The 27,611-nt window shown below is 34.7% G+C and overlaps 1 protein-coding gene across 3 annotated transcripts; it reads right to left on the reverse strand.

Moving 5' to 3' along the window:
* On the reverse strand, positions 1 to 27,611 carry LOC149800914 (6-pyruvoyl tetrahydrobiopterin synthase-like). 3 transcript variants are annotated; one of them, XM_089954974.1, is made up of 7 exons: positions 27,459 to 27,611; positions 21,489 to 21,584; positions 19,190 to 19,269; positions 17,373 to 17,395; positions 12,265 to 12,321; positions 6,268 to 6,338; positions 1 to 4,423 (listed from the first exon to the last, which is right to left on the reverse strand). In XM_089954974.1, exons 2-7 carry the CDS (start codon positions 21,566 to 21,568, stop codon positions 4,294 to 4,296), a joined length of 441 nt encoding a protein of 146 aa, XP_089811100.1. In that variant the 5' UTR covers positions 21,569 to 21,584; positions 27,459 to 27,611; the 3' UTR covers positions 1 to 4,293. The 3 variants fall into 3 exon arrangements, with proteins under 3 accessions (XP_089811100.1, XP_089811101.1, XP_089811102.1); XM_089954975.1 differs by lacking the exon at positions 27,459 to 27,611 and adding an exon at positions 27,180 to 27,382; XM_089954976.1 differs by lacking the exon at positions 27,459 to 27,611 and adding an exon at positions 26,341 to 26,477.

The following is a 27,611-nucleotide window of genomic DNA, read 5'->3' on the forward strand; positions in this document are numbered from 1 at the left end:
TAAGGTTAAATGACTTGTTTATTTGTGTATTTCATTCAATTTATGTTGCTTTCACTTTAATTATCAATATGTCTACAGTTACTTAGCAAGCAACGAGTTTACTACATGGAGAAAAAACCCTATGAATCCACTTCAGACTATTTAAAAGTACATGCCAGTTAAAGTAATAGAATGGAGTTTCCCCAGCATCATTGGGACACACCAGTATAGCGCCTTATACATGTATGATGGAGCTTGGTAAAACTAGGTCAGGTCGGGATTTCCCTACCACTGCAATACACTGAACTCCAAATGGGTTAAAGTTACCAAAAGTAATAATCATGCAAGAAACATGCAGAGCAATTATAATAAAGGCATCCCAACATGGGTAAATAAACTTGGGAGAGCTAGGTAAAAACTGGATCGAGTTCGCTGTAAACTCAGTAAAATTTAGTAAGGTTACCGGAGAGGAATTTAGTAACCAAAGTACAAACACTGAAGAGAATGCAGCATTGTATGTTGAACTTCGATCAACATTGTTTGCATACCAAACTGTGTTGCATTTGCTCCGAACTTTACTGAGGTGGAGATGTTGGATTTAACACAACGTAATACAAACTTTGCAGGAAGCTCTCCCTGAACCCCCAAATGTAATGGTATTTATAGTAATAAGGCTCTGCAATCCTAACAACCGCCTAGAGCCAGTCACTGCTGAAGATGCATGTAAAATGCCCAATCAGAAGGCAGTTAACACCGCCCCTTGGAAATGACCCGAGATGAAGAGAACACCGCTAACGTAAACAATGCATGGAACAATAAAGAATTATTATAAAATATGCATGGACATAACTTTAAGTGGGCATTTTAAACATCACAAGTGTTGATTAATGACTAAAAAGTAATATCAAAGTGGAAATATGTGTTGATTCAGTGATGGAAGTGGAAACAACTATGCTTGACACGTGGCTTCATTCCAGTTAAAACTGGGAATAACACATTCAATAATTATATTTGTAGGAGCAACATTTATTATTACAAAACAGCAGACAGCTTGATGTTACAATAGTATGGATTAAATGACAAATTCTACAATTGTAAAGATAATAGATAGCAAACAAAAATATAACAACATAAACTCTTCCAAATTTACACAACTTTGAAGCACAAGATGAATGATACAACAAGATGAATGATAAAGATTTTAAATCTCAGTCTGTAAAGATTACATACAAAAAGACAATGGTAATCAACAATAAGATCCTAAAAAAATCTGGTAAAAATCTGTTGTATAAACTGCATTCCCTCCAAAAGTCCAAGAGTAACTAGATATCATAAAGACGTCATTCAGCAAAAACCCATTTCAATTTTACCATTTTTTCAAGAGTTGCAAACTAAAGGAATGAACTGAAATGGTCTAAAGTTAACACTTTCCTAATTCAATAAACCCCATATCTGTATCAAACAAATGAAGCCAAAACTTCTGATGTACACAAATTACTATATTTGATCAAAATAAGTGTCACATATCAACAGGAACTCGCAGTCCCAACTAGATCCCTCCCATCGGGCATCCTCTTCTTAAATCACTTAACAGTCAATTATTGATAACATTTGATGTTGTAATAATAACTACCTACAATGTAACTAATATTTCTAAACTGTTCAGTTTGTATCCTGGTGTTGCCATAGACTGGTACAATAATCTGGTATTTATGAGGCTGCTCTAATATGAATCAAAACTATACAACCTGTGTTCCCTGTAGACTGGTAGCATAATGATAAGGCTGTTCTAATATGAATCAAAACAGTTAAACCTGGTGTTCACTGTAAACTCATCAAGAAATGTAATGATGCAGCTGTTCTGATATGAAGCAAAACTGTAATATGGTGTTTGCTGTCGACTGGTAAAAATAATCTGGTATGGATGTTTTAATAAAACAAAATTTATAACAAGAATCTAAAGACCAACCTCGCACCAAAACTGAAATGAACAATCCTGCTATAAAATAATCTGGTATGGATGCTTTAATATCAATCATAACTCTGTAGCCTGGTGTTCACTTTAGATGTAAAATAATCTGCTGTTGATCAAACTTCTGTAAACTGGTTACCTCTATTAAACCAAAAAAATGTGTTTGAATAATGTCAGGTTTAATGCAATTTAATTTACTATAATCTTTACTCCAAGTAATTTTTAATGATCAAATACCAAATAAATAGATCATTCATGATTTATCTAAAGTTCAATAAACAACAAAACAAAACAAGGCTACAGCTGATTTGCTCTGCCCTGAAATGGATCATTACTATCAACCCTGTGAAGTTGAAAAATAGGTCAATGTGACAAAAAATGATTTGTCTTTGCTTCATGACAAGTTAATCCATGAATAAATAAATGAAAATTAAGCAACTGAAAAACTTATAATTAAAACCACAACAAAGCTGTTGATGATGCTGTTGACTTCTTTACTCAATCCACTCTGATTCCAGAGAAAAAGTGACCACTATCACTGTTCCTTGTTTTTCTCTCACTTCTAAGCTAAAATTTATGTATATAAGTCCAGTGTGCAACACAAAATTACATGTGTAAAACCAGCATCAACCATTGGGGTTACTAGTTTGAAAGAAACTGGGTAAACCTAATGTCAAACATTATACTGGTATTACATTAAATATAACATTTGTTGCAGAATAATGGTACGGGAAAAATGTTTCACCTCCTAATTCTATTTAAATATTGATGTATCATTTACTGGTTCATACTGCAGTATTTTGCAAATTCGCATACATTCCTCCTCTACTTCAATCCTGCTCCATAATCAAACAATTCTCAAACTGTATGAAACAGAACTTTTCTGTAACTTCAAAATGCTGATCTTTATGCACCAAGCATTAAATAAGTTTTTAAGCATGAAAAAATTAGCAATGTTCAGAAATTTTGTTAACTTTTCTTAGTCTGCCAACATCTTACATTTTCCTATCCAGTTAGTACAAAAGCCACTTAACAATGCTCCATTTACCCTGATATTCATTTACATTTATCCTTGGATAAATAAACCATCCTTAAATGAAGGCCATTTATAGTAACCTCATTAATTTACGAGTTCCTAATTAATATCACTTTCAACACACAAATATAATCTAAACTCAAAATTTTACAAATACATTTTGACATCAATCATTATGTTATACAGTAAGCAAAGAAAATAACCTGTAAAGCTTGCATGTCTTTCCACATGTTTACCATTAAGTCCAAAAGTCCATGTGAGAAATGATACATACTATAAAATTTTAACAGAATAAAATTTTCTTAAATTTAAGAAGACATATAACAAATTTGGTGTTAATTGGAAAATACTTGAACAATATGCATTATACAAATTCAAACATACTTACGAATATGAAAAACTTCCTGACTTCCAAATTTTTAGTACATAAATCTATTCATTCATATAATTCAGTATAAAGTTTTCAGTCTATAATGACTTATAAGATGTATGATCTACAAATATCAATCTAACTTTTTCACATATCCTTGAATGTATATACTAAATTTCTGCATCCAGTCCCAAAAAATATTTTAACCATACAATGAATATTGATAACTATTAAAGAGTAAGATTATTTTGCAAGTTTAAATTTCAGCTTATCAAAATTTGCACCACCCAGGAATAACAGAAATTTATAAAGCTCTCGCATCTAGCTGAATTTCAAAAGACTAGACTCCTAAATTCAATACAGAACATTTCATTCATACCACAGAAAGACTTTTCCCTTTTCTTATAATTCTGGATACATGTACCATTTTGTTAAGGAAAAACAAGAGCATGTGCTAGAGAGGTCCATCTTTTGACTATAGATCTTCAACTAAACAAGATAGAAAAGGAGTGGGAGACGGATTATATACACTGGGAAAAAAGTCTACACCAACACTGGATACATATATATTTAGAGAAAAATGCTTAATTATTAGAATATTAAGCATAAAACTAATGAAATATGCTGTTCAGTAAAAAAGGAAATAAAATATGAAATATTTTGAAATTGGTCATTTGTAACCATTTTTCAGTTGGGAGAATTATAAACAATTACAATTAACAAAAAAATGGCCAATATGAGCTTAATTTGCCATCTTGTTGCAACCCACTCTTTATTTTTGGCATCACATGAACACGAGGCATGATGGCTCCATATCTGCATGAACTATTTTACATCTAGCACACAAATTTTGTGTTACCATGACCTCTAATTCTAATACATGGCACTGTGTATATACTACACTGGAATGTGAACAACTGTTTTCCTTTTCACTGTCTACTCCTTCTCTCCTCGATAGAAGGCAATATTTTTGTCTGTCTCGTAAAGCTTCACTTCATAGAGTAGACCAGATGGAAGCTGCTCAACCATTCTATCCCAGATAAATACTGCAATATTTTCAGCAGTGCTGAAAAGAAATAAAAAGAAATACTTAATGTCATTTTCTGTCAAAAATGTTTTATAGAACTGAGAATAAAGAAAAAAAATGGTTTGAACTGAAACATGTCTAGTATGTATAACAGGCAATAGATATCAAAATAACAAAACTATGCAAAGAGTAAAATCATCTAGTAAATAAGGGTGACAAATCTTGCTAAGAAAGCCAGGCTGACCACAAAGGTGTGTCTCCAATTGCCTTGGCATCATGTTAGCTTTCATGTGTTAGCAATAAATAAATCAATCAATCCAGAGTGATGCTTAAGTGGTGAAATAAAAATTGGCAGGGGTATATGAATTAACTATCATGCATATTTCAGACCTCAAACTCAAAAATTATGAATTCTTACAAAGACAAAAAATAATTATTTTCTTTTATAGATTTTTTTCCCCAGATGAAAAGGATTTTGTTAAATGAAAGCAAACTGATGAAAGCTTCATTTTAATTTTCACCTTCCATGCTGTCTTCTAAATTTTCTATTCTTTTTTTTTTGGTTTTGGTCAATTTATTGAACATACAAGTAGTGTCTTTTGGATATATTTGCTAAATATAAATGATAAAAACGTATTCCGTTTTTTATGCATTAAATTGTCTCTTGTACGAATAATTCTAAATCTGGGTCACTATGATTGCAGTTTCCAAATGACCAGTCCAACCATTTGAATAGGGATAGACTGAGATGATTTGTGATATGCATAACTGTACTGGGAGATGCCACTTTGTTTCTAGGGTAACACGATCAGAAATGAATCAAAATTATTTTTAAAAATCATGTAAAGTTATTGCTGCACCCAAAACAATGTTGCTGCAGCCGAAATATATGACTGAAAAAACACCCTTAACCTTGATCTCAAACCTTGTAACCACTCCATTCATCTGCTAATATGTGACATATCTGAAAACAATGTGTAGGGAAACAGAAGATAGAGCACCTACATACTATTATAGAGTTTTAATGATTTATAAAAAAACACTAATTTAATTATTATTATAACTAGAGACAGAGAAATCTGTGCATACATAAACAACTGATCTGACATATTTATCCAACCAATATTTTGTAATGATCTCATGAATGGAACACATTTACTAATGGTCACTTGAGATCATATGGGCCCCAGGTGGCCTGGTGGTCTAAAGCACCCACCTATACCAATCGGTGCCATCTCATCTGTCTACACAAGTTCAAGTCTAAGGCTTGGCCAATGTGTGCAAATGAGAAAGCTTGCCAACAGCTTCCCATGGGCTGATGGTTCTTACCAGAGTTTTTTCCCCAGGTTCTTCGTCCACCAGTTATGCTGGTCACTATGTATAGCCGATCTTGTGCTTAGAAATTGTTTTAACCCCCCAACCCCAACCCCATAAAATCGAACTCTTGACATGATGTCAATGGATTTACATTACCTGACTATACATGGCAATGACTGGATTTATGGTACCTGACTATACATAGCAATGACTGGATTTATGGTACCTGACTATACATAGCAATGACTGGATTTATGGTACCTGACTATACACAGCAATGACTGGATTTATGATACCTGATTATACATAGCAATGACTGGACTTATGGTACCAGATTATACATAGCAATGACTGGATTTATGGTACCTGATTATCCATAGTAATGACTGGATTTATGGTACCTGATTATCCATAGCAATGACTGGATTTATGGTACCTGACTATGCACAGCAATGACTGGATTTATGGTACCTGATTTTACATAGCAATGACTGGATTTATGGTACCTAACTATACAGTGCAATGACTGGATTTATGATACCTGATTATGCACAGCATATACGTACCTAGCAACACTAGCAAAATAGGGGACATCCTTATCAATATTCTTATGGTCAAGTACAGACATGATGGCAGTCTGTAAAATAAAAAGGGTGAAATCTTAAACAGGACATACATTTTCACCATGATACAAATATATTCCAAGTGTTATTAAGATACCTGTAATCCCTCCAAAGATATTAAATAGACAAAAGTGTGATGAATGGATGAACATGATTCATAATAAAAAGGGGGATAATTCTTACAATGTCTATTTTACAAACTCCATTTATAAAGCACTCAGTGTCAAGACAGGATACAAAGACAATGTCTCGACATAATTCAAAAACAATGTCTAGACATGATACAAAGACACAATGTCTAGACATAATTCAAAAACAGTTTAGACATGATACAAAATCTCTAGACATGATTCAAAAACAATGTCTAGACATGATACAAAGATGATGTCTAGATCACATAAAAGACACAAGTCTAGACGTAATACAAAGTCAATGTCTAGACATTATACTAAAGCTTACCAAGCTTAATAAAAATATTTCAAATGGTTCAAGAGATTCTAAGGAAACAAAGGTGTGCTGGATGGATGAGAAAGTTAACTCCACTACACCCACCCAAAGATTGCCTATGGAGGGAGGATAACAAGATTATGGATGGGAAATCTATTCATGAGCAGAAACATGTAAACTTTAACAACAAGTGACACAGATTTATCGACATGTTCAACCACAACATTCATGAAAATTCACATCCAATGAACCAAGACATCACAGCATGTTAGATCAATTATAAGCTATATCAACCATTTTAACATGAAAAATGAAAGAATTGTTCATTCATACAGTAGTAAAAACAATGATAGGAACTTTGTTTTAGTAAATTATATTTCTCAAAAAATACTTGTCCAACCACATTACATAGAGGATTACATTCTACTAGCTCTGAATCCAGCCCTCCCTGAAAGATGAAAAAACATCTTCCATCTATTTATCGTGTACATGAAGGAAAGCAACTCTAACAGATAAACTTCCCTTTAACTTCTCCTAATGTGAGGTTAGCAGAATCTGAAGTTGTATGTGTGTGAAGGAAATCCCTGTGGCAAATTTAGAAAAAGTTAGAATGTCATGACTGGGACTGAGGTTGTGCTGTCATGAAAGGGACATGGTAACTGTCTGGGCATCTCCTGTGGCCTGACCAGATTCAGCTCTTCCTTTGCAAGACAATATCAGCAAACACAAACAAGAGAAAACTGGACTGGGCATGCCACCAACCAAATCCACTATGTCTTCAATTGAGACATTATGTTCAAAGACTAGGTTTGTGGAAATTGCTTGTATTTCATGAGCCAATGTCTTCATGAGTTGTACCTGACCCTGTTAGAGTTCCAAGAATGCTGATGTGACAACTACCTATAGGCAAGCAGCCAGTGCATGTGGGGTTATGTCTTTGTTCTATCCTGCCTAAACCAGCGGGATGATCCTTTGACAGCAGGTGCAGATAATCTGTGTGCCTCAGACATCATCTGAAGGAACATACAGGTACTTGGTCCTGCAACATCTCTCTTGATGGATCAGTCAGGAGAGGTAGCAGACAGTTATTGGTAGTTACCTATCAATAGTAATCTGTTTTTAGAAAGAAAGCCAGGTTGCACCTTAAGTATCAATGATCCATCAGAATGGAACTAGATGTAGTTCAGATTCATGGACAGTGCATGCAACTCACTCACCCTGCAAGCTGAAGCTAGTGCAATTATGAAGTAAATCTTGTATGATAATTGCTTCAGTGAAGTGCAAAACAAGGGCTTGATGTTTGATAAGTTGAGCCATAGCAGGATCTATATGTGGCTCCATTTTGGGAATAAGGTGAGCAAGTGTTGCCCGGATATATCAGAACAAGTCATCCAGGAAACTGAGCTTAGCATAGGATATGTTGCTTTGTATTTATACACAGTAGTCGGTACTTCAAAGGTTATCAGTTTTCTATGAAGGTTCAGCAAAACTATTGTACTGGTATATGTAAAAAAAAAAAAAACAACAGAAGATTTAGCCATTCAATTAATTGTATCTGTTCTATTCGCATCTTCAGAAGTCGGTCAGTTGTAGGTATAGTTCGGTAGCATGATTGAATGTATCACAGCATACTCAGCCCAGATGTCAGCATAAGCAGATTATGATGTAACAATGCACTGTAAAGATGGGGTTGTCAATACGAACAAAGGATTGTTTGTGTAACAGATTGATTCCAATGCATTGCTTAGTCAGGTTTGTGGCTTCCTTTCGTTCTCCCTTTTAATTTATCCAGTCCAAATCTATGATTGTATGTACAAATTAAATAACCAAAAAGTCTGTCGCCAAAAAAATCGCCAGATGGGATATTTTTGTCGCCAATAAGGAAAAAAAATCGCAATTTGCGACATTGGCGAAGCCCAGGACGATCCCTGGTGTCACAAATTTACTGTGTGTCACTTGATAATATCACTGATGTAGTTCTAAGATTTTCACTTTGTTTCAAATCCTGAATCGCCCTTTGTGAGCTGAATTCAATGTGTCTGTCAGGGGCTGGAGTCCTGAAATTAGCAATTCCAAGTATGAAGGAATTTTCTTTGACAGTTTTTACACACCAACTGCAAAAAATCTGACTTATTCCATTTGTTTTCAGTCAGGTCAAATTTTTTTCCAGTCTGAATAAATATAGAAAAATTTACGTTGGAAAGACACCTCAGTTTCAGCACTGTCATCTTTAGCATTGTCTGATACGAGGATTTGTTTGTTCATGGTTGCTGTGTTTATTGACAGAAAAAGCTGCACTCTGACTATTATTATAAGTATTACTGATAAAATAATGAAAAAGTCTCAGTTTTTACTGGTTTAACGCATTGTCCCCCAAGCTAACCTCAGTATCAAACATCAATCATCTGTCAGGTCATGAAATAGGTCTTTGTTGAATTGACATAAAAGGCAGAGGATGTTCCTATTGCATCAAACATGTGCTCTTATGGTCTTTCTTAGTAACCAATCAGAACTGAGCATGTGGCACACAGGAAATATGTGACATATTTCACAACTACATAAGGACAACATATACGCTGAAAGTGACAACTGGGATTTTTACATTAAAAGAAAACATATATCAAAATAGCGCATTATGCACACAAAAATGTGCACAATTCTTATTTTTTGTGTGATTTTGACCACACAGAATTAGAAATTTTGTGGGAAATCTTAAATTTGGGGGGAATTTTCACGACTGCGTGTCCTAGATGCAACCGAGTCCCACAATGTAAGGCATAGCACGTTTTTGTTTTAGTGCCATCACCCCCAGAGCAAAAATATCGGGTGATGCATCTTACATTGTAGGACTAGATGCAACCCTACTGTGAGTAGACTGATCCCTATATGCCAGTCCTCCAATGACAGGATGGCATATACAATATGGATCAATATAAATGATCCAACTGATGAATATGACAGCAAGATTTTGTGCAATCTAAGTCAGATGGCAGAATCTGATCATGAAGGAACAGGGTCATCTTATTCTCTATAACCATGGCAAGTACTTTATGCTGGAGCAGGTTATGGGATATGTGATACACAAAACTGATTACTACTTGATCCATGCAAGACGGTATCTCATGAGGGCTTTGACATTCCCATTCTTGCACAGACCCTGTCCATGACCTGTATTATAAAATGCTCTACAAATCATACACTCAACCAGACTGCTGTAACAGTTGAATGAGATATCGATCAATCTAAGTGGGCATATTGATGCAAGATCGACTTCAGTATTGATTGCATGTGATCTGATTCAGATAGCAGAGTCTGATGGAAGAGGGTCATCTTATCTTCCATAACCATTTCAAAATGCTCTACAATTCTGAAACTTCACCAGACTGTAGTAACAACTGAATGGCAGAGTCCTGTCATGGTGGAACAGTGACATTTTATTTTCAATAACAAACAAGTCATTCAACAATGACAGGTTAGGCAAAAAGAATAAATAAAATCTGTGTTTCTATTGCATTGGTTTTAAAATTTGGGAAGGTAGGTAGGTTATAATGATTAGTATATATAATGTACTAAGCACATCCAATAATTAGCTAAACTGGCTCAATCAGATGCACAAATCAATTTTGGGAATATTTTTTTAAAATTTATATTTACCCTGAGGGAAAAAAGTGCAAGGGTCAGCAACAAAAAACAGGAATATTCAGCTGATCAGAAACACACATTTTATTTTTGACCTTAGGGGATGTTTGATCCACAGAACCAGTCATTACTTGAATGGTGCGTGAAAATATATGAGTTGGCTTGATTTGATCTTGATCATGTCTGGCCATCAAACCCATGCAGTATCAGTCCTTTAGATTCCACCAAAAATGGTATGTCAAACTGAGGCAGTGAAGGTAGCCCCTGGGCTGTAGCTCATGCTGAAAGGGATATCCTAAGTCACTTCTTGGCTAGCTGGCCCTATGAACTGCAAATCTCATCCAACAGGAAATCATTGATCAAAGTGACCTCAGCATGAATACTAATGCTGTTCTTGTCTCTCAGCATGTGCTTCATCATTTTTCCCTTTAAGTTTTCATTGTACTTCAACTACAAAGGCCCATTGATTATACTACGCATGTTCCCTGAGTGGAAACCCATGCATACTAAACATATACTATGACTGTCATCCACTGTTTGCACTTATCCACTGTGTGTACTTAGTCCTGCCCATGGTCAAAACCTTCAACAAGTAGAGAAGACTATAATATAAAGATGTAGCCATTCACATGCCCTGCTTCATGAATTGAAGAAGTTGACATTACTGGACTACTACACCATAATATGTGAAGTTACCTGTGGCAGTAATATACAGTAATCACCTATGTAAATGTGATCAGGTAATTTATTTGACAGAGAAATTTACATTACTTGTTTTAACTTCTACATATAAACTTTCAATCCAAAATTTATTTGATTTTTTTTAAATGGACCCTGGTGAACAAAGTCATGTCTAATCAGACTCTAATAATACTTAGGGTCTTATGCTGTTTGTTCTACTGATTACTTCTAGCAAACTGACTAGACCCAGATCTGCTGGCATACTTTGCAACAGCAGATCTGTATGTACAGCTTGCAGCTGGATTTGACATATAAGCGTGTCTGTACAGTACCCATACAGATGAATGGTCTTTAGGTTTCAAGAAGGTGCATCTTGCATTTTCAGCAAAGCAAAGTTAAATGTAATAATACTGACTAGAAAATGACACCTGTGTCTCGTCTACACTTTGAATGTATGATTCAACTTAAGGGTACAGTTTTAAGTTAAAAAGGGGATATAACTCCAATAAATTTTGTTGTAAAAGGATGAAAATCAAATTGACTTTCATCTTGTTAATGATAATCCTTGTATCAAATTTGATTTTAACCCATTCAGTACTTAAAACATTGCAGGGAAAAAGTGAAAAAGGATGTCATTTATGGACCACAGTTGAAATCGAATCATAATTTCATTAAATTTTGCTGGAAAATCGTAAAGAAACCTGAATTGGCCAAGATCTTCATAACATGAATCTTCATACCAAATATGGTTTGATTCTATTATGTCCTTCAAAACATACTATGTCCTTCAAAACATACTATGTCTTTCAAAACATGCTGTCTTCTTCAAAACATATTTTGTCCTTCGAAAGTTATTATGCAGAAACCAACTTTGGGAAGTAAAGTATGTGACAAGATGCGATGGACAAAGGTGCAACATCCATTGATAAAGGGTCGTGTAAAAACTTGAACCAATAACTATTGCTTACATCACTGTATTTTTATATCAGAAAAATGAGGATTTTTTTTAACACATTAGAAGAAAATGTGTATTTAAACAATTCCTATATCAAAGTATGGCTGATGTCACCAAATCTAATGCATCAAACTAGCTGTAACTAGACTATCATGCAGGAACTCAAACAAGTGAATTTCTAGTCAAATAGTTGTCAAAAAGAAAATAAGTTGCCTCACATCCATGTAGTTCTTGAGATCCACCAAATTTATCACCATTCCTGTCAATGGATCAACCTACAAAAGACATTTTGACGTGAAAGATTAAAATGTTTACTCCACATACACAGGTCATCTGTACAGTAACATAGCATCAAAATAACCTTTAATTAATAAAGGCATATGTTTACCAAAAGTGGAAAAAGGACATACTGTAATATCACACAGCAAGAAAAATATCACAAAATATTGGTCAGTCTCAGACTCGCTCTTTGAGATTGATTTCTCACATAAAACTAATTCTAATGCTAAAAGTTTTCTAACTTATTTTTTATATTTATATTAATATTATTAATAATGACATGTGAGACATAAATTGACCCTCAAGTTGAGATTTAATAACCATACCTTGCACATTTTCATAACACAGTATAAGGCACACAAAAATATGTGTATATCCTACTGCACTGGTTTTAAAATTAAGGTAAGCAGATAATTTTTTGGTCATTTTTCCTTATCATGGGGGAAGAAGTGCTAAGGTCAGCTGTAAGGTAAAAGGAGCTGTTGGCCAACTGGAAAGACATTCTTTTCTGGCCCTAATGCTGTTGTTGTTGTTGTTGTAGGGTTTAACACCATTTTTCAGCACACGATAGGCTATACATGGCGGCCAGTATTAATGGTGGAGGAAGAACCCGGGAAATCCCCGGAAAGAACCACCGACCCTCGAGAAGCTACTGGCAAGCTTTCTCACATACCTACATTGGCCGAATCCAAGACTCGAACCCACGCAGACAGAGGTGAAATGGCAGTGATCTGTAACGGAGAGCGCTTTGGACCACTCGGCCACCTGGGGCCCCTGGCCCTAATGCAGCTTGAAGCAAGTATCAATAATCTGCAGATAAAGGAACTGTGGATTGTTTAGGGAAAAAATGAAGATATATTTATTGTCTGGAAAATGTATGCCCAAATAACTATGTTAACATTTATATTGGAAGCTATGGTAATTCAGTTGTTAAAGTATTAAACTCAAAATCCATGGGTCATGGGTTTGATACCTATCCAGGCCAGCCCAGGTCAGCTACCTCAGTTTGTCCTTGTAAAAAAAGAACCTGGTTTCCAATTCCTTGGCCTGATTTATCCAATAATGTGTTAAAATTGCCATTAAAACAAATAACAGAAAAATTTCAAAGTATATTTTCTGCTATACCTCTCGAGCTGCTGCATGGAAAATATCAAAGGTGTGCAAGGTCTACAAGGTCATTCAATTGTTCTAATTTAAAAAATACCATACCTGTGCTGCATTATTATCAAATGTCAGAGACAGTTCATGAGTTATACTTCCACATCTGATGAAGACTGGGACTTAATAAAAATTAAAATTGTAAAAACCAGAATAAAAATTCTAAAAAATCTAAATATACATTTATACAGGAAGTATAAGATCATTTTCCTTCATTAGGTTATAAGCTAATGTTGCTGAAAGTGGATTTGGTTTGGTTTCATTTTGTGTTTATGGCACTGCAACACAAGCAGGTTATTTAGTGCTGAGGCAATTGGTATAAAGTGTACTGCCCAAAGACAACCCAGGCTGATCTGACAGCAGGATTCAAACTTACACTATATGTACTATGTCACAGCATCTCCTATCCAAAAATGGAATTCCTATAATCTTTTGAATTCTAGTTTCAATTCTGAGGTTATTTAAACTACTGTTTCAGTACCAATTGAAACTCAGCAACATAAAATTATTAATGTATATTTAAAATCACATGTTCAATGGGAACATCATAAGTCTGAACCCATTTAAAAAATGAACTCAACTGACTCCACCCTCTTTCTAATTTTTCTTGTTCAAATATATTTTGTACCAAGACAGATGAATATCAGTCAATTATAAGTTGTTCCACTGTCAGTGAAGAAACTCACAGATGATCAAGGTACATAAGATCAGCAAATTAATTGTTAAAAAGAAATGTTACAATGTTATAATAAGTGCCTGTGAGGATGCAAATTTATGTCGATCTATAATGAACACAATAATCTGGGCCAGAGAACAATTAATCAGATTTATGGGGAAGGTGCTTGTTAAATCGCTATGCTTCAATGATCTCTAATGTCTGTGTCAGGAGATGAAGTGATTCTTAATTAAGCCTTCATTTACTTAACCGTTAGAAGACTTGAAAAGGGAAGGGTACCTTCAATTTTATATCGGAACTGTTAGATTTGAAATTTTCCAGATCTTTTGTTTGGAATTCTATAAGTCAAGCTGATTGCAATTTTGGCACCTAGTTATAAAAGGTGGTAAATATATTTAATCCTGATTGGTTACGCTAAATATGGGGCATGGTTCCCACACGAAAATTTCTTAGGGTTAAATTGACTTCATCGAAAGAAATCTAGTCAGTCTGCAATTTTTCTGCAAGAGTGAAAATATAAGGGACCGGAAGTCTGGAAAGTCAACAAACACAATTTTAGCGGTAGAAGCAAACAAAGTTTGAAAGCACAAGGTATCTGCATCAATTTCATGAAATTCGCCAATACCAATATAATGATTTGCTTTAATTGAATTGTTTATATTTGCATGAATTTGTTTAAATTTGCAGATCAATTCTCTTGATATGAATGTAACTGTGTTGTGTTCATATATCTGAATTTGTACAATGATCTTTATATAATTTTGACAAATTGTTTTAATTTGTCATCTTGATTGTTATAGGAATCTAAGAATTTCATGCATTACTTTAGTTAATATAAGTTACAAGAATCCGTGTGAATTCACCGATCTTAGATTATTTCACGTATGATAAAGACCTGAATGTGTGTATTTGCTGAAAATAACGTAGTTAAGGCATATAATGAATTTCATTCATTCATTTGTGTAACTGAGACGAGAATGGAACCGTTATGTCTCGTGTAATGTTAATATGAATCAGTAATGAAATAGCCATTAGGAAGTACATTAATCTTGTGAAACTAGGTTTGTTTATGGTCTGCCATGTTTAGCTTGACCAGATAGCCTTTGGTCTGTTAGAATTCAGATAGAACGATATCTGACATAACGAGAGGTGAGTAATGATCTGTTCCCAGTAGGACAACTGACAGAATATTTAGGTTGCTTCTCTGTTTACTTTGAAGGGAAAAAAGCTCCATGGAAGTATCCACTGACATATTCACGTACCTACTTGTCCAAGTATGTATGCACTTACTTATCCACCTATCCACACAAAACCGAGGGCTGAAAAGAGGCAAGACAGTAGGGAGGATGGAAAAGGGAAAAAGCAAAAGGACCTAGAGGAACCACTACAGTAAAGTTAGAGTGGACTGGAACAAGTAGGTTATGAAGTTGTACAAGGCAATGACTTTGATTGTTCACTCAATTATATGATGAACTAATTCTATCATTTAAAGCAGATTGGCTATTTATACAAATATATCTGTGTTTGACATTAGGGGAAAGATTTATTCCAAAAAGAAGTGTATATTCCTAATGTAATGTATTATCACAGCTGTTTATGTAACTGATTAAATTCTTGTTTTCCATATATGGATGCTCATGTCATTCTGTTCTATGTATCTGCTCAGATCTCTATTTATTCCATCTGTAAGTTTCACACTTTATTTTAATATTTACTCAGTCCGGGCAACAATAATACAGAGGGCAATCACCCTCTAGATAACAATAGCCAAATAAAGTGGACACCTGGTAAGAAGGTACAACCTAAAACACTAGTAGCAGAACCCCTACAGTGCCAGGTTTTGAAAGATCATGATTTGCTGCTGATTGTAAACGGTTGTAAAGCTTCATTATTTTTCTGTGTTTTGGGCAAACTAAAGAGTTTTTTTGAAATCATTTTCTCATCAATGTTACATGCTTCCATTGAAAATTATACAGTATTCCTCTTTTGACAAGGGAGAAAAACTCTTGCAGAAAAAACAAAAATGAAGAGAAAATGAATAGTATATAATATATACGTACTGCATGTTTAATAACACTCTGAGTAGGTATAAGAAGGGAATGGATGACTGGAGATTACTGACAAATGGGTCTCAATAACCTTTACCTTGAGTCAATGTATGCAGTCTTGAAGTAAACTTTTCAGAAACCATTATTTTTATTTTTTTTAATTTATCCTGACCTTGACCTTTGCCCTTAAAACCCCAAAACTTTAAGGTTTCTTTCTTATCCCAATTCCAAGTCACTCAGAAAGTCTGATCAAGAACTTACTCTATAATGAAATAATTCTGCACAGAATCCATTTTTCTTTGAGTTACAAAAACCCTGACCATTGACCTTTAATTCCCATATCAATATGCCTTTTCCATACCTTAAGTCATGGCTCTCAACACATTTTGGTCAAAGCACATGGTCTAGATCTTAAGTTATTATTTAAAACCATTTATCTTTATTCAGTCAGTGACCCTGATCTTTAGACCAAAAGCCAGTAGGCTGCTTTCTTACCAAAAGTAAAAGTCATCCACAAACTTTGGTAAAGGTATATGGTCAAGAACTCAAGTCATTACGGAAAAAACGGACTTGAACAATAGTCTTTTGTCCCCTTCTCAATAGATTTTCTCTAACTTCAAACCATCCACAAAGTTCAGTCCTGGTTTGTGATGTAGAACTAAAGTTATTGTGTGGGAAACCATTTTTCTTCTTCAGTAAATGACCATGACCTTTTGATCCCCAAATTATTAGGACTCTTCTGTATCGAAGTGCAAATCATCCACAAAGTATGGTCCAGGTCAGTGATGTAGAACTAACATTACTTTTTGTGCATACACCAATTTCTTATTTGAAGTTACTGTGACCTTGACCTTTGATCTTTAAACTCCAAATCAGTAGTCTTCTTCCTTACCCCAAATGCAAACCAACCATACTATCTGGTAGAGGTAGATGGTGTAAAACTGAACTTAATGTGCAGAAAAGAAAATGGTAAAAGATGGACAATGCATCCTCTGCCTTGTATTGGGAGTAAGCAAATTGATTGGTAGCATCCCCTAAAGGAGTTAGTTTCTAAAATTTGAATGATGACAAATAATTATTTCCAGTTTTTGAAGTTTTACAGGTTTTACTTAAATAGCGAAACAAAAAGAAAGAATTTAACAAGAAAGTGTCTCTGACTACTTACTGGCCCTCTGAGTACAACCTCAACTGAAAAAACAAGTAAAAACATTTGAATGGTCTAGAGCTATAAATCATTTGGAAAATCTTCAGGTTTCATTCAAATATTTTATTGACGAATTTTAATGAGTTTATCTTTTTCAAATGTGATGTACTGGTCAGTCCTTATTCATGTGGCTCCTCTGAACTGACACTACCATTTCCTGACCAGTTGACAAATAGTAATCTTAATTAAGGTCAAGCAAACTTGAGTATATTTCTACGTGGTCAGATAAATATAGCCTTCCAGTTTTCTGATAAAAATATTTACCAAAATAACAAAAAAGAGAACTACAAAACCATGACAACACATAAGCTCAGTTATTTTGGGCAGAATGATTTGTAGCAGATGACATCAAACATGAAAATTCCTATACAAATTGTCCTTTTCTTTTCAAGTCATACAAGGTGCTGTGGGTAAAATTGGATAACTCTTATTTCACTAGTTCACCCCTTTTATCACTGAAAATATATCTGCAAGTGATAACCTAATACCAGTCATAATAATATATAACATAATACTTTGCAGAAAAGTGCCCACAAGGACTTGTAGGGATAGCATTGATTTGTTCTGGAATTTTTGTTGTGTATGCTGTCACCTGCTAAAAATCATATACTGAAATTGAAATGCATTTACCTGCTCAAAATAACTAAGCTTTTGTTGACAATGGTTGTTTTAATTTTGGTGAAGTAGGTTTTTTTTCAAGAAAAGTGAAAAGATGTACCTACTTGACTTGTTAAAAACAGACTTGGGTACCTTTCAATCCATTTTTTATCAAATAAGGTCATCTTCTCACATCATAGCACATTCTATGAATTAAAATATGAAATTTTAAACTGAATTTACCAAGTGCTTTCTTCATTTAGCAAGGTTTAAAATTATCTGAAGCATTCTTAGAGGAACAGCTGGGGGAAGAAAATTACTCTTATGGTCAGATAATGGAACTACTAAGAGAAAACACACTAAATATACTAGTAGATGAATACCATAATGCCTTACAGACATCAGCACTAAGGATAAAACCAATTCTTAACAGTGCATAACGACAGCACTTACCACTGGCTTTAAGTTCTTAGGAACAAACAAGTGTTGTACATGTATCTAGATTTAGTCATATAACATTTGAGTAGTCTAGTTGATTTTGTTTTTATTACTGAAAATGACTTTGTGACCTTAAAAAGTACAAGGGATTGAGATAAGTACAGACAGTAAGAATGGCTTGCCTTGAATAATTCAAACAACACAGTGAAACTGGTCTATAAAGGACGCTCAACAGACTACAAAAATTGTACCTTATGGACAGATGGGACTATTGACTATTAATATGATTATTATAATGTAATAATACCTTTGGAATTATGCCCATGTCCATTAGGACTGTTGCAATTCCCATTAAGAGGTTAAAATCAGCATAACTATAAAAAAAAGGGATATTTTTATGTTGTCATTCATGGACATGTCTCCTTTATTTAGAGATAAAACTAACTGTAACTGACAGAAAATGGCTGTATTTAGAGGTCAGAGTGATCATAACCATATCAGAAGGGCTGTCATTATGTTTTCTTTATGAACATGTCCTTTATTTCGAGGTTTAAATAATCATCAATGAGAAAAAAATAATAAATTTTGTCCTTTATGAACAGGCGTCTGATACCAGTGTTTTCACTACACTTCTTGTTGTATGCAAAATGTCCAGTTGGGATCATGAAAAATAAACGAGTTTTGAATCTTTTGATATTGTACATTTTAATCCAAAATAGATGTGTATTATAATGTAATAGTACCTTTGTAATTGTGCCCATGTCCATTAGGACTGTTGCATTTCCCATATAAAGTTTGATTCTCTGCATCGCTAAGCTTATGGCTGAAATGAAAAACATACATATTCAAAGAAAACACAAAGAAAACACAATATGTACAACTAGAAAGACAGATACTTCAAAATGTTTAATGGGATCCCTGAGTACACCCATGCTTTATCAGGGATTGTATTATACTTTGGTCTGTACTGGTGTACATTACATGGAAAAGAATTCAACCAGTTTATTGGGATCCATGAGTACACCCATGTTATACCAGGAACTGTATTATACAGAAGTACTTTATACTAAGGTACATTACAAGGAAAAGAATTTAGTGCTCAACAAAGAAATTTTAACTCCTTCACCACTGCAGATTCTTGTCATTTCCACCTTAAATGGGGGAAGGAAACACATTTTGGGGATTGCTTCTTAATACCAATTGGACACATCATTTATTGTCCTGGCACTTCTTACTCCAAATCTCAAACTTATCCTACTTTTTGCAGAGGTTCTCCTGTTCATGAGCAGTATGCAGACCTGAGGCCAACAAGTCTAAAATCCTCACACAAAATCCAGTTCCAGCAACCAGTAACTTTTGACCTAAAACATTCAGATCTAAAAACTTACATTTTTCCCCACTGTATTTTGTAATGCGAGTAGAAAGTCTACATTCTTTGGTATCATTGTAAAGCCACATCTAATTTTCTGTGATACCACTCACTTTGGTGTATTGTAACTAATGTTGACAGAACAGAGCTCAGAAGTAAGGTACAACCATGATGCGTAAACGTGGCACATGGAATTAGTAAGGTAATACATTAGCCCAAGTTAAGCAATTCTAAAAAAGCTCAAGCCCCAACTTAAATTTTGTGTGCAGCAAAGGAAATATTTTAACTATTCGTACAAAGATGAAATTTCTGTACTTCAAACACAAAAGGAGATAAACAAAAATCATATTTAATTGCCAGGTTTTATTTGCCCCTCCAAATAGTTCACATAAAGCAATGTTTTCCTGAAGGTCCTGATATCAACCACTGTCCAAAGGCCCCAAATTAGTTCGTGTGATTGTACTGTGAATATGTAACAATTACAGTAAAAGCACTTACTCCATGTTAATAAAATCAGCAGCCACCAACTGCCTGAACTAAATGGATTTAAATATCGTGTAATGATTTTAATTCCTTTGTGGCGAAAAATACCCCACTATACTGGAGACTCTAAGACATTGGTAATTGCTACAATGAACTTATTACCAAACAATACATAGGTACTGTTATATATATTTAACCAGCAATGCATTAACAAGTTGTCATGAGCAATGGACAGTTTAGGATGATGCATGCTATACAAATAAGCACTAATAATCGATAATCAATGAAATACAGAGAACAGAAATAGTACTGTTCAACATTCATAGATCATGTGCCTAGCTTGGACACAAAACAATTACAGGTTCTGATACATTTAAGCATATGATTTTCATAATATGGTGAGATTTACGGGGGGGGGGGGGGGGGGGGAGGGAGAGGCCTGCTGGGAGCTGAGTATTAATAATTTACTAGTGTCTTTCAAGAACTTCAAAAATAAAAATGCAGCATTTTGTCAGTGGGCTCAATGTTTCTATCTAAACACTTTCTGGGGCAGGCCAAATGGGAAACTCAGAATGTAAGAGGTACATGATCTAGATTTGGAGGGGCCCCAGGCATGAAGCTATCAAATTTTTTAGCTCAATAATTCAACCAGTTTAATGTGATCCATAAGCACACCTATGCTATATCAGGGACTTATTTTATCAAGGTATTTTATACTGAGGTACTTTACATAGAAGTAAACAATTTAACCAGTTTAATGTGATTCAAGAAAAAAACCTTGCTATATCAGGGACTTTATTACACCTGTGAACATGAGATTGAGAAACCACTGCAACAACCACTTAACCATAAACCCAGTCTCATATCTTATATGTTTTTGTAACATTAATTTTCAATCTTCCTTTTCTTTTGCAGGTTGTTATAATTATTTGTTAAAAATTTGATTGACTATCATATATGTTTGCTGCTAAGTGAAATCAAACTCCAAAGAACCAGATCTGCCCTTAGAAATGAATCTGTTTGATTTGTTAGGAATGATCAGTAGAACAAACAAAATAATAAACCCTGATCTGATGGTGTATTATGTGACAGTAGTCAGAGTCTATGTTGTTTGCAGCTGCAAGTATATACACCAGGTTGGGTAAGTTTACATATATACAATGTCACCATATAGGGTACAAAATACAAACCTATGTAGACGATGAGCAGCACTAAAGCTCTCTGTTCTGCTGATATAAACTATTGGGCGGGTCTTGCTTTTTACATCCATGATTCAATACGCTCTCCTGTAAAAAATGACATATATCATATAATTATGATTCATCCACATGACTGTCATTTTAAAAATTTATTTAAGCAAATCTGAATTAGATTAGATTAGATTTCTGCATAAAATTATAAACGTACAACACGCTACATAACATTTAAAATGTACTCAGCTGTATAAAGTATTATATCATTTCTACAAAAGAATATGGCAAAAACGGAAACCAAACATGGACTTAACAATTTCCAATCACTATGAAACAAACATATTTCCTCAGTATTGACTTGAAAGTGTTGCAATGACATTCTGATAGATAGATATGGATGTAAATGGATGGTTGGATGGATGGATACACATGTATGGATTGATGTATAGACTATAATAATAGGGTTTAATGGCACTTCAGTACAATCCTGGTAACAGAGTGCTGATAAAGGCACACAAAACAAAGTTAAAGACAAAAAATCCCAAAACACAGACCAGTTTCTCAAATAACCACAAGTCCAAGAGCTTCTGGGCTTAAACATCATCACGGGACACATTACATGGTAAAACTTTTGCCTCTATAAGTCATCAAATAAGGTATGCAGAAGGGTGCACATTCTACATTCTGAAGCCTGTAGGAGGTGTACGACATAGAGGGAAGCCTGCAGGAGGTGTACGACATAGAGGGAATCATGTAGGAGGTGTATGACATAGAGGGAAGCATGTAGGAGGTGTATGACATAGAGGGAAGCCTGTAGGAGGTGTACAACATAGAGGGAAGCCTGCAGGAGGTGTACGACATAAAGGGAAGCATGTAGGAGGTGTACGACATAGAGGGAAGCCTGCAGGAGGTGTACAACATAGAGGGAAGCCTGCAGGAGGTGTACGACATAGAGGGAAGCATGCAGGAGGTGTACGACATAGAGGGAAGCCTGCAGGAGGTGTACAACATAGAGGGAAGCCTGCAGGAGGTGTACGACATAAAGGGAAGCCTGTACAGTATAGCATGTGAATCAATGTCAGATGAAGCAAACAGGAAAATTTGCACCTGATCAAGAATGCCAAAAGTGCATTGCCACCAGTAAATGTCTAATACTCTTTTTAATCTGCATAAAATGACCTGCCTGAAAATAAAACTTTGCAGACAAGATAACACTTTTTTTAATGTACCTGCAAAACTTCTAATTATGATTAAGACTCTATGTGGAAGGTCATCTATAAAGGTATCACCACATTAATGCATCTGTAAGGTATCAACCCACTGAGATATCTAGATCACCACAACAATTGAGGCATCTGTAAGGTGTCATCACACTAATGCATCTGTAAGGTATCATCACACTAATGCATCTGTAAGGTATCTAGATCACCACAATAACTGAGGCATCAAAAAGGTATCACCACAATAACTGAGGCATCAATAAGGTATCACCACAATAACTGAGGCATCAATAAGGTATCACCACACTAACTGCTACATATATAAGGGATCACCACACTAATTAAGGCATCTATAAGGTATCACCACACTAATTAAGGCATCTAAAAGTAATCACCATACTAACCAAGGCATCTATAAGGTATCACCACACTAATTAAGGCATCTAAAAGTAATCACCATACTAACCAAGGCATCTATAAGGTATCACCACACTAATTAAGGCATCTATAAGATATCACCACACTAACTAAGGCATATATAAAGAATCAACCAACTCATAAAGGCATCTCTTAGGAATCACCACACTGAGGTATCTATTAGGTATCACCACACTAATTAAGGCATCTATTAAGTATCACCAAACTAATTAAGGCTTCCTTTTGTAATCCCTAAGAAAATCATTTATCACTTTTCTTGGAGATTTGATAACCAGTGAAGGATGTTACCTGTATTCATTAGAAACCAGCACTCAAGAAACAGAAATAAAATGTTTATCAAGTTCAGCCTCTTGGCTTCTCTGTAGGATGACCAAACACACTTATATTATGGCTGGCTTCAAAAAGATTGTTTTCACAAAAAATTCCAGTCATTTCATTCAAATACAACTATTTCCTGAAAGTGCTTTACACATTCAATTTGTATAAACTGTGTCCAGTTTTGTGTGTAACATAATTAAGACAGTATTTGTGCATTTAAATTTATAACTAATTCACTAGATTTCATCAAAAATGTAAAACTTTAAGAAAATATACATTTAAAAAACTTAAATGTAATTAGCATTGTGATGCCCATCTTCGCTAGCCAAGGTTCTAGCTAAACAAAATGCTAACATATCTACACCTGGGCAGATCGATGATATATTTCAGTGCTTTGGGTCTGTAAATTTCATTGGATTCATTGGCAAGCCACTGTATGCATATCAAAGTCAAGCTGTTTAAATTTGACAATTGTTCCTCCACCACTGAGACAAGGGGTGCACACAACTGGAATGAACTCATGATTTTCCACTGCCGACCTGGGTCTGCATAAAAACATCTTTACCTCAAATATGCCTGTAGTGGCTTCTTTCTGCTATATAATCAGACTTTCGATGTTAAACTTACAAAGTATTCTACTGAAGTCAATTGCAGTGTATGAAGAATACCTGTCATATAAAAGGCAAAGCTACTGTTTCAAATCCATAGAGATAACCAGTGAAAGCAAGAAAAATCTAGGAGTTTGAATAAAAATTGTATCATTCACATAAATAAAAAGTACATGCTAGGCAAATAAAATAATGGGCTTTGTGTTTAAAACAGGGTGAGCTAACTTCAAAAACTGAACTTTCCCTTGGAAAATCTGAGCATGCTCTTAATATAATATTCCAACAAAAAAGACATAAGATTAAACAAATATGACATATATTTATCTTTATTTTCACTTATGTTTTATCTTTTTGGCACCTTAAAACCATATGACAATAATTAAAGTTATCAACATTGACAGCACCATGCATGAAAATCAATCAGGATTGTACTGGGTCACACCTGTATATTGATCTCATCCAAAAATGTCCATGTACAGTACTTTAACATTGATTTTGTCATTAGTACTTCTCAGGGCATGTAAATAATAACCTTCCTATGGTGGATGAGGATCTAAATAAAGTGAATGCCATTTAATGGTATGTACTGAAATAGGATATAACGCATAGATGACCTTACGACTCAATTTTTAGTCTCTTTACCCGGGGCAGGCTGACTTTTATAAAATATGTAAATCCATGCATTAAAGCTATAAACTTTATAAAGTTCCCTTTATTTGCCTAGGTCAGTTAGCTGACTCACCTAATCAAACTACTTCAACAATAACAAAAGCTTGACTAATATTCTCACAACTTTGTGAACACTTAATTTATCCATTCACTTAACAATCATCATCCATTTACCTTAAGATCAACGACGTACATCAACATATTTTACAAGTCAACTTTTCAGACTGAGAACACTTTTTTATAATCCATTTAATTATTTATAAAGCAATGAAGGAATCAGTTCACAATTATTAGTTCTGGTTCAATGAATGTAGTCCCTGTCTATTTTTAGAGCATATTTTCCTGTCTCCTTTGGTGGTGATACAAGAGTTTGGTTTAGGAATTCTTGGTATGGATTTCAAGGAATTGTTTATTCTTTAGAATATGAGCTTATGGTTCTAGTCTGGGTGTGTTTCAACAACAGTGCACAGTGAGTAATAAGGTCATGGTGATGATCCAGAAGTGAAATCTGTGTTCCATTGCATGTTGCTTTGTTTACAGTCCAACCTCTCAAAGAAATGCCTGTGAACATATGACAAGAACTTCACTGTGAAGTCATCTCTGAAGGTATTTTAGATTAACATTTGTACTTATTGGCACAGAGTGGAATGTTCAGTGTAATCCAATGCTCTATATTATCACGGCAAATGGGATTTTCCGATTAATTCTGGACACACGCCATCTAGCGGTTGTTACAGATGTAAAGCTGTACCCAGTAAGGATGCAAATATCTTACAGCACAACTTCCTGTAAAGTGTCAATGTTTTTTACAACCTTACAATGAAAAAGAATGAACATCACTTTTTTGTAAAGTGCATGCATTTATTTTGATCATCATATATAAAACTCCAGTCGAACTTGCTATACCTGCATTGGCTTTGGCTTACAAAATATAGTCATTGTATCGTCTGATGTTTGATGATTATAGGTCATACAATGAGGGTGACATACATGTCCTTACAAGGTTAAGGTTGCAATTTCATATCATGGTAGCTAATATGGACACAAATTTACAAAATGTTGCTTATGATTATATTTCTAGTACATAAATAAAAACATAATAACAGTTAAACTTTCTTGATATTAGTAATATTTCAGTAATAATATTAATAATAGTTGTTTTATTTTTATATTTCTTTGCCCACACTGCATTTAAAATTAATATAAGTTAAATAATAATTGCTTTTAATTTGTAATGTTGTTATTCATGGATTTACACTTGAATTACATTTGTGTGTTCGATTTTATCATTGAATCCTTTTTGATTATTGTGGAAATATTATGCCAGTACAAGCATGGACATTTCTTCTCAGAGGTAAGTTGTATTTTACTTCTACAAACATTCTGGGCTACTGAGAAACAAAAATGTAGAAAATATACAGATACAGATATAAAATATACAGTGCACAGAAATGCCTGACAGTATTGTATACTAAAATTGTGTTCTGGTTCCTTATGCAGTAGTCCTATAATGTAAGACGTATCACATATTATTAATGTTTTAGTATCACCACCCAACCACCCCCAAAACCAAAAATATCAGTTGATGTGTCTTACAATGAAGAACTACTGAAGCAGTATCTGTCTCCTGTAAATATACAATCCTGCCAGACATTTCTGCGCATGTAAGGTTTCCATCTCCAATACTGAAGCAAAACGCATACCAAATTCGACTGAAAAAATAAAATACTGCAATGGTTACCATTTGAAAAGAGGTAATTGTCACCAGAATATTATTTTCAAAATAATATTAATTTTTGGACACACGGGATACCACCCCTATTTTCATGACTCACAATATGTCAGCCTATTCTGCACACAGCTTTGAAAAGATGTAATGTTTAGCCATCATGCTATAGAAAATCTGACCTAATTACTCGACTGAGCCACTGACAGAAACAGTCCAAAGTAATGTATTTCATTCCTATAGCCCGAATTTGGTATGCGTTTTGCTATAGCATTGGAGACAGAAACCTTACATGCGCAAAAATGCCCGACAGCGTTGTATATATACTGATATTTCGGTTGGTGATAAACATTACATGTTTTCAATTTAGCTGTGCGCAGAATAGGCCGACATATCGCGAATCAGGAAAACACGGGAGTGGTATCACCCGTGTCCAAAATTAATGAATATTCTAGTGACAATAGCCTCTTTTCAAATGGTAAGCATTGCTGTGTTTTATTTTGGTCAATCGGTCGAATTCAGTATGCGTTTTGCTTCAATATTGGAGACGGAAACCTTAAGTGCGCAGAAATGACCGACGACATTGTAAATATCACCCGATATTTTTGTTCTGGGGGTGATGACACTTAAACAAAACCAGCATGTGCTACGTCTTACATTGTAGGACTAATGCTATGTCTTACATTGTAGGACTAATGCTATGTCTTGCATTGTAGGACTGCAGAAATGGCGTAGCGTTGCGAAGAATTACCCGCCCACATGGTGGGTAATAATAAACGCCTGAGGGTCGTACATTTTCAGTACATTAATATGGACGAAATCCTCCTGGTGGTTAATCATTAAAAACGAGTGAATTTTATTTCCAAAGACACCGATCATTGCCCTACAATGTAAGACATAACACGTTTTTGTTTTAGTGCCACCATCATAAATATCAGCGTAGAGGTCTTGCGTGTAGGACTAACACCGATCTATGACACCTACTCACCCTAAAATCGACAACATGCATCAAAACAATTTTTGACAAGCCAATTGTTATATATATATCAGGCTCCAACTTGAAATAAAGCAACAATTTGAAATAACGACTTGTTGCGCTTTTTCTCGAGAAATTGCGTGACCTTTCGAAGCAACACAGTTA

This window comes from Sinohyriopsis cumingii, chromosome 4, assembly GCF_028554795.1.
Source record: "Sinohyriopsis cumingii isolate HCF-2022 chromosome 4, ASM2855479v2, whole genome shotgun sequence".
NCBI classification, from domain to species: Eukaryota; Metazoa; Mollusca; class Bivalvia; order Unionida; family Unionidae; genus Sinohyriopsis; species Sinohyriopsis cumingii.

What these genes read in the sequence shown, in the direction of transcription:
- LOC149800914 (XM_089954974.1), bottom strand. Translation starts at nt 21,568, where the DNA reads ATGGATGTAAAAAGCAAGACCCGCCCAATAGTTTATATCAGCAGAACA. An exon ending in GCTGCTCATCGTCTACATAG is followed by an intron (nt 19,270 to 21,488) that starts GTTTGTATTTTG and finishes TTTTCATTTCAG; the next exon opens with CCATAAGCTTAGCGATGCAG. An exon ending in ACATGGGCACAATTACAAAG is followed by an intron (nt 17,396 to 19,189) that starts GTACTATTACAT and finishes TTGTTTTTTCAG; the next exon opens with TTGAGGTTGTACTCAGAGGG.